The 7,697-nt window shown below is 38.5% G+C and overlaps 1 protein-coding gene across 1 annotated transcript; it reads right to left on the reverse strand.

Annotated features, from left to right (window-relative positions):
- Nucleotides 1-261: 261 nt before the first annotated feature.
- LOC127421346 (acidic leucine-rich nuclear phosphoprotein 32 family member E-like) lies at nt 262-7,376 on the reverse strand. Its single transcript, XM_051664364.1, has 7 exons — nt 7,189-7,376; nt 3,564-3,713; nt 2,986-3,108; nt 2,571-2,733; nt 2,281-2,405; nt 2,145-2,190; nt 262-2,025 (listed from the first exon to the last, which is right to left on the reverse strand). Exons 1-7 carry the CDS (start codon nt 7,240-7,242, stop codon nt 1,943-1,945), a joined length of 744 nt encoding a protein of 247 aa, XP_051520324.1. The 5' UTR covers nt 7,243-7,376; the 3' UTR covers nt 262-1,942.
- Nucleotides 7,377-7,697: the final 321 nt, after the last annotated feature.

Consider the following 7,697-nt stretch of genomic DNA (forward strand, 5'->3'; position numbering starts at 1 on the left):
CGTTTCCACAATGGTCTGCCGCTCAAAGTTTTTGTAACTCATAAATGATAAATGGTTTTGTACAAGTAGAAGGCTTTGCAGAAGGCAGTAGAGCTCACAAGCCACAAAAAAAAAAAAAAAAAAAAAAAAAACACGACATGTGGGTTGTGTAATTTAAATAGACCTATTTCTGCTCTTCTACTTCCTTCACACAACTTTTAATAATACTGTGGATAAATTGTCTCTGAAGAAAACAAAGTAATTTTCTTAACAGCAAGGACATTAAGGTGAAAGGTTTTCCTTTATTTTCCACATCAAACTTACATGTTGCATTCATTGAAAGGCTGTTATAAATCTTTTCCAAATTCATCTAAAAAGAGATTGTAACATCACTAATTTCCATCATCAACTCTGGAGACATTAAAAACAGTGCTTCCTCACCTGTTTCAGGCTACCATTTGCAAAACAAATTTATAGGCTTCAATTTGTGAAAATTCATAATTTTATAATCAAATTACAGAAACCTGTTCTGCACAAATGTCCATCTTTTGAACATAACATCCCAAGGAGTTGTGTCATTTTAATCATCAAAAAGACAATTCATTCACTCATTACACTAACTCCAACAGAGTTTATAATCGGAAAAAAGAGCTTGCAAACCAAGAAAAAAAAGTGAAGGAAAAAATACCCAAACTTCCCATTAAAACAAAAACATGTCACAAAATCCAATGACAAAACTAAAATCTTTAAGAGAGGTTTACAGCACATGAAACCCCAAATACAACACTCGCACAACAACCAAGTACTGGAAATTAAACAGGTGACCTGCGTGTATGCAAGTCATATTAAAACAACTGACCAAATAGATTTGTTAAAAAAAAGAAAGGGGGGGGGGGGGGGGGGTTGGTTGGGGGGGAAGAGAACAAACACGAAAAACGGCAACCTGTTGAAACAGATACTATATACATATTGCCATACGAACATTAGATTAAAGGTATTACTCTGTAAAATGCCTCAACAAAAGGTAGAAACTAACCAGTTTCAACAGCAAGACAAAGGTAGAAAGGTTTTAATCCAACAAAGCTGTAAAACCTGAACATGAGAAATTTCCAGCAATGCCATTTCTCTTAAAATTGAACAAATCTTGATCTTCAACACTGCTCTAGAGCTAAGATGACATCTTGTCAAAAATAGGTGACTTCTGCATAAAACATAAGAAAGGGCGAAATGCTTACAGGTTAAGAAAAATCCATGATTTATCTCTGTATTAAAACTATTTTGAGATTAAAACAAATTCGATAACTCAACTCCCAATCTTTGCCCAATTAATTTACATCACATTTACATACATTACACTTAAAATGTATGAGATCACATACCATCTGGTTTGCCTACACGAGCAAGCCTGATCTACAAGAAAAGGTGAAGGTGTGGAGACCATCCCATTCAAAGAGTGTGACAAGATCCTTGGCAGTGATTGGTCGATCTAGGAACAAAGGGGTTGATGTCTGGAGATGATTGGTGTGCTGCTCCATGGTGGGCTGAAAATGAGACCTGGAGAGGTAGAGGAGGAGCAGGACTCTCCTCACAGATGCCTTGCGTAAAGTCACTGGAAGCCGGATTTGGACAAGCGGAAAACCTAGTGCTGTCTCTAGATGCAAATGGGCTGTCGACCATCTTATTTGGAATCACGAAATCTCAAACTTGCCCCGCAAACCTCCCCAAGCCCACCCCTTGATGACACTGATTTCTGTGTAGAGAAATAAACTTGGAATGGCTATAAATGAATCGTTAATAAACCCCTTTTATATAGTGTAATATAATGTATTTATAAAAGAAAACACTTAGCATCTACAGTGACTTATCTATGGTTTACAAAGAGAAAAACAATCTGCAAGATCACGGTCTTTTTCAGGGTTGATCTACAGCTTGGATATTGTTTCCAAGAAGTCAAACAAATAGATTAGTCATCATCTTCATCATCATCTTCACCCTCATCTTCAGCGACCCTCTTTCGCTTCTCCCCTCGAACTTCAGCTTCTTCTTCTGCACAGAGTAAGAAGTTGTTGCTCATTATAGAGTAGCTCAACACAAATGTGACTGCTTTAAGGATTCAACTCAAGATGTTCCATTGATCCTAACTGAAGGGGTTAATTAATGCTTACCCTCTCCTTCCTCCTCTTCCACATAGTCATCATCATCTTCCTCATCCTGTTACGAGTGAACCATTGTTAGATATTATTAGCAATGTAAAGTTTTTGATAGGCAACCAATGTTGGAAAAAGGTGGAAGCTACATTACCTGGATGTCTTCTTTCATTAGATAGGATAGCCCAACTTCTCCACCCTCTGAGCCTTCCTCATCCTCCTCTTCTTCTTCATAGTCTCCAAGTTGCCCAGCTCCTTCCTCACCATCCTCATCATCATCTATGGAGATAAAGTAGCAACATTCATTTAATGTAACAAACTCTTATGTTTATCCCATTTACATTTCGCTACATGTACGATTTGTAAATGTTTCAGTGTGTCTATTTGACAATTTCCAAAACAAATTACAACAAAAATAATTCCAGTATTGTTGACTGTTTTTACCATCATCGTCAGCTTCCGAGTCTGGAGCTTCATTGTCCTCTGCATCAAAGCCATCCAGGTATGTGACCTGAGGCAGCAGTTCAAAGATGCTTTCCCTGTAGTCCTCCAACGTGGTGATCTCACAGTTGAACAGGTCCAAACTCTTTAGGTTCTTTAGGTTTTGCTTAAAAACATCAAACAAGGTTGAACAACTTTGAATATGTTTTGTATTGACAATTTATGAATGGCAAAAAAAAACAAAAAAAAAAAACATTAAAACTTGACATTTAACTATTTGTAGGGTACACACATATGTTTTATGGGCAAATTTCTTTAAAAATTTGTAAGATTACGTGCATGATCTCCCATATACATGCATATTCTATCTATACAGTGATTATATACTGGGCAAGTAAAAATGCATCAGTGTTTTTACCAGGGCCTCAAGTGTGCCGAGTTCTTTGATCTTGTTGCCACTCAAATTTAGGTACGTTAAGTTGGGGCATTTCTCTGCAAGTGCCTCCAGTGCCCCTGAGATGTTATTATCACTCAGCTCCAACTGTAAAAAGAGAAACATCCTTAATCTTTAATCTGGGAAGTCAAGGCAATACAAGTTACACAGAAGTCAATCTTTACAATGTTCATGTTATGGTGTAATTACATAGGTTATACTAATCAATATTCACTCAATTATACAGCACTTATTGTATAAGTATTACATGGAGTTGCTTGCAATGAAGTTTTTATAATTATGTAATAAATTTAATATAGACCCTGCAATGTAGCGCGTTTTGCTGGCAATGTAAAGTTTCTGGGGCATCCTCCACTTATACAGTATTTTGAGTACCTTAATAAAACAGCATGTCTATATTAATGTGAAAACTGCTTATTCTGTATCCGATTTCTGCATGGTTAGCAAATAGACTTCGGTCAATGATCTTCTCATTTGCACATCTTTGGCTGATGTTTTCGGAGTTGAATTGTGGTATGAGCTTGCTGGATCTTTTGACTGACCTTCCTCAGTTTTGGCAGTGAGGGTAGCTTGGCAACGGAGGTGAGGCCCACGTTGACCATGCTGAGGAACTCCAGCTCTTTAAACTCATCTGTCAAGCCTTCAATCTCACCGTCACTCGAGCGGCAGTTATCCACCACCAGCTCTGCGACCTGCAAAAAAGCCATGTAATCAATCATGGAGCATTTCTCTATAGGTTAACATCATGTTTTCTGCATACACCATGATAGTTTGTTAAAGTGCAACTTGACAACAAGCACTGTTGATCTGCTGGTCTCCTTGTTTCATCCCAACCTACAAATATGTCAATAATCGCCGGGAGAACACGTAGGCACATTCACCTGAAATCTTAGCAGAGGAGCGGTATGTTGTGTACTGTGTTTACCCAGCTTGTTATGAAAAATTTTTTTTTAAAGTCCAAAGGTCCGAAATATCCCACGATCCACAACGTGAAGTTTTAATGAACTCAAATAAGCATCTTCTATAAAAGTTATTATTAACAGTAATTCATTAGTTAACAGTAATTAAATAATTCACAAATTCATACTAAACACAGCCAAAATTATCAAAATACACTGACCTAAGAATATTTTAAGAGTATAATGCCAATACTTGCATTTAAGTGTATTAATTTAACTTGTACTTAAACAGTAGGCTGCAAGCACATATTATTTGGAGTCCTCCACGTGTTTTGCAGTATTAAAGTTAACAAATAATAAATTAATTGATCATTAATTTCCATGACAATTGATTATGAAAATGTCTGAAATATGACATCTGTGTAATAAACCTTATAAATATGTTCAAGCCAGTTACAAGAATTCTATATGCCTTGTTCAAGTAAAACTAGAGACAGACCAATATATCGGCCAGGCCAAGTAATAGGCTGATATTTGTCCATTTTATGATTATCGTCATCGATCATGTTCATGTTTGCTTGAGTGATTAACAGAAGTGTTACGTAACCCTTGTAAGTAAACTGGGAGAATAAAAAGTTTCTAAACATGTTTATTTGTAGTCTCTAGGAGCGTTTTGGGTTTGGGACAAGTATTCAGCTATTGTTCGACCAATAGATTTTTCAATGGATAGTAAATAAATTCTGTTATCAGTATCGGCCATTACAAAACCTATGTCGGTCAACCACTAATTAGCACATGAAACAAATTTAATAAACATTTAAAAGTATTTTAAACACGTGTGTTATCCATTTAAACTTTCCAAAAGTTAAACTCTGATTGATGAATAACTCCCCCAAACCTTAAAAAATACAAATAATCATGTTTAGAAACTTTTTCTTCCACCAATTTACTTAACACAAAAATGCCATGGGGCTTTGGTAACATGCTTAACAGTTTGGTAACAGTTCTTGTTTGTTTGTTATCGCCATTCCAGCTTTTACGGCTATTTTCAGGGCAAAATCTAGGTTAAAATCTAATAATTGGTAAAAACAACTTAAAACCCAATAAAAGATGTTTAAGATTAATTTTAATAAAAACTCTAAAAATTGATTATGTAATGATTTTCTTGTAATAACACATTTGAAGCACAAATGCCATGCACTGCAGCCCTACTATTTTAATCAATAATTTGTTGCCAGTGCGTAAAGAGAGACATGTTACATTTTGCATGGAGCTTTCAGAATGGCATTCCCTTATGAACCAGCAAGTACACAAACAAACTTGTTTTTATATCATTGTGGTGACTCTCCGTAGTCTTCCATGCATTTTATGGATTTTATACAGATTTAATGATAATTTCTATCCCCTAACCCTAACCTTACCCCTACACCTAACCCTCACAGAAACCTTTTTGCATTTTCAAAAAAAACATAGTTTAATAAGGCATTTCCCTCGTGGGGACCGCTGGCTGTGCCCCACAAGGTAGGTGATCTCAGGTTTTACTATCCTTGTGGGGACATTTGGTCCCCACAATATAGTATAAATATGTTCGTTCACACACACACACACACACACACACACACACACACACACACACACACACACACACACACACACACACACACAGCCTTGGTAAAGCTTTTTAACATCAGGATTTGGGCTGGATTTACAGCCAGCGCTTCTCAATGAGATTTAGCGCGCGCGATTATGCGCGAGGCGACAATCTTTCGCTAAAAATTGCTACAGTTCTTTTACTAACGACGCAATAGACACCCAAGTTAAAAGCCACGTATCGTGAATACACGTGTACACTGTCGGAGCATCAACTCGGGTTCGTGTAAATGGTTCTTTCCACCAGAACCCTCATTCAAAAGAAGCGTGGCTCGGCGCTTCGCTGTAGGCAAACATACAATAATCTGCTGGGGGGGGGGGGGCTCTTGCCCCTTCACCATCTGCCACATTCCTTCAATTAATAAAACGATGACGGAACACAAACGGATTCAAAAATGCAGTTAACCCGAATACATATTGTTTAACGTCAATAATAAAACATAATATAAGAGGTTACATAATTGCGCCATGTTTGATGTAACCAAGGGGGGGAATGGCAACTTGTTTATCTGAAATGGCTTTGTACAAACCGCGACTATTTATGGCTCTACGCGCCTGTTATACAATTGTTATAACAAACTGTTATATAATATCGCGTAAGTTTAGTGAATCAGAAATCTCCCTTTTTCACGCCAATTAAGTCAAAGCCACAAAAACACCGTCATTCGCGTCTCAACTACTGATCCAACAAAATGACTTCGACTCCCCGCCCGTCAACACGAACACTCGAGCAGCATTCACGCGCACCACAATCTCCAACCACACACACGGCGAGGCGCTGCAGAAGCGATGAACACATTATTATACACTGCGCTTTGCTCATAACATTGACCTGACATTCGCTCGATATGTCAGCTCAAGCTCTGCACGTAATGGCTTTGAGGGGTCTTGCGAGGAAGATCGAAGGCAAGTGCCCCCTGAATGTGTCTAATGTCGAAGTGTTGGAGTGTAAGATGTCCGCCTTTGGAAGACTATAATGCTCGTTTTACAAGGTTAGAGAAGCCATAGTGAGTCAAGTACGCATCCGTGTAGCAGATCCAGCGTTAGCGGTGTTTCGCTCACATACATAAGACCAGGCTTTGCTGGAAACTGTATATTAACACTGGTGCTTGTTTTCGTTATTACCGTTTCCAGTCGGGAAAAGCGGGTATATTGTCTCATCACTGGACTATAAAGTCGTGGCCGAATTGGACGTCACTTGTTGAGTAATATAAAACGTTTCTGAATAATAAGATAATAAAAACGCGTTTAAATAATTAAAGTACGTTATTTCTGATGTTCTAGTCGGGACGCCCACATCTACAAGTCTTTAATGCGAAGGAACGAGTTCACAAAAGATTCAGTAGTTTTCCGCGCAAACATAACGATAAGACTTACTCCAAACAACAGAGGTCTTTCTCTTTTAATGGCATAATATGTGTGTTTCAATACATATTTGGTGCTCTGTTGATCTAGGTCTAAAAATATATCGTATTCGCATCCTTTTACGCCCATGTCGTACCATACAGCCCCCCCCCCCGGTTTAGGAACTATTCCGAATGTGGACGATAGACAGGTTGCGAACTAACATCATTTTGCGGTTCCGTGAAAATAAATAATTAAAGTTCAAAGATCTCACCTCGGCTGGAGTTCTGTTCCTCAGCTCTAAACTGATCCTCTTCTTCATCTCCATTTTGTCGGTGGTGGTTGTTACACAGAGGCAAGAGCGTTTAAAGAAACAAAATTGTTAGAAACTCCAGAGCGCGGACCAACGGCTCGGCTATCTTCAATGGCTGCCGTTCTCTAACTGATCCTCCATGATACCTCGCACCCAACCCCCTTCCTGAGATCCCGCCCACAGCGCGCCCTGATTGGTCCGTGTATATTTTTGAAAGCGCGAGCGGTGGACGGGCCTGTCATTCAAACGGATCACACTTACCAGCATAATCGCTCTTCGTAGACTGAAGTGATTGGTTGGAAATGCGCGCGCAGGACATTTTAGACGGGCCGGTCAGAACGTCAGTATGAAGCTTTTAAACTGTAAATCCGCCCATTCTTTTTGCTCATTGGCGCGTGAGACCCATGTGTTTTTTTAATACTCCAATAATTCGAAATAAATTTGGAGCCCAGGTTAAAAAAATTCTTCCA

This window comes from Myxocyprinus asiaticus, chromosome 30 (genome assembly GCF_019703515.2).
Source record: "Myxocyprinus asiaticus isolate MX2 ecotype Aquarium Trade chromosome 30, UBuf_Myxa_2, whole genome shotgun sequence".
Taxonomy (NCBI): Eukaryota; Metazoa; Chordata; class Actinopteri; order Cypriniformes; family Catostomidae; genus Myxocyprinus; species Myxocyprinus asiaticus.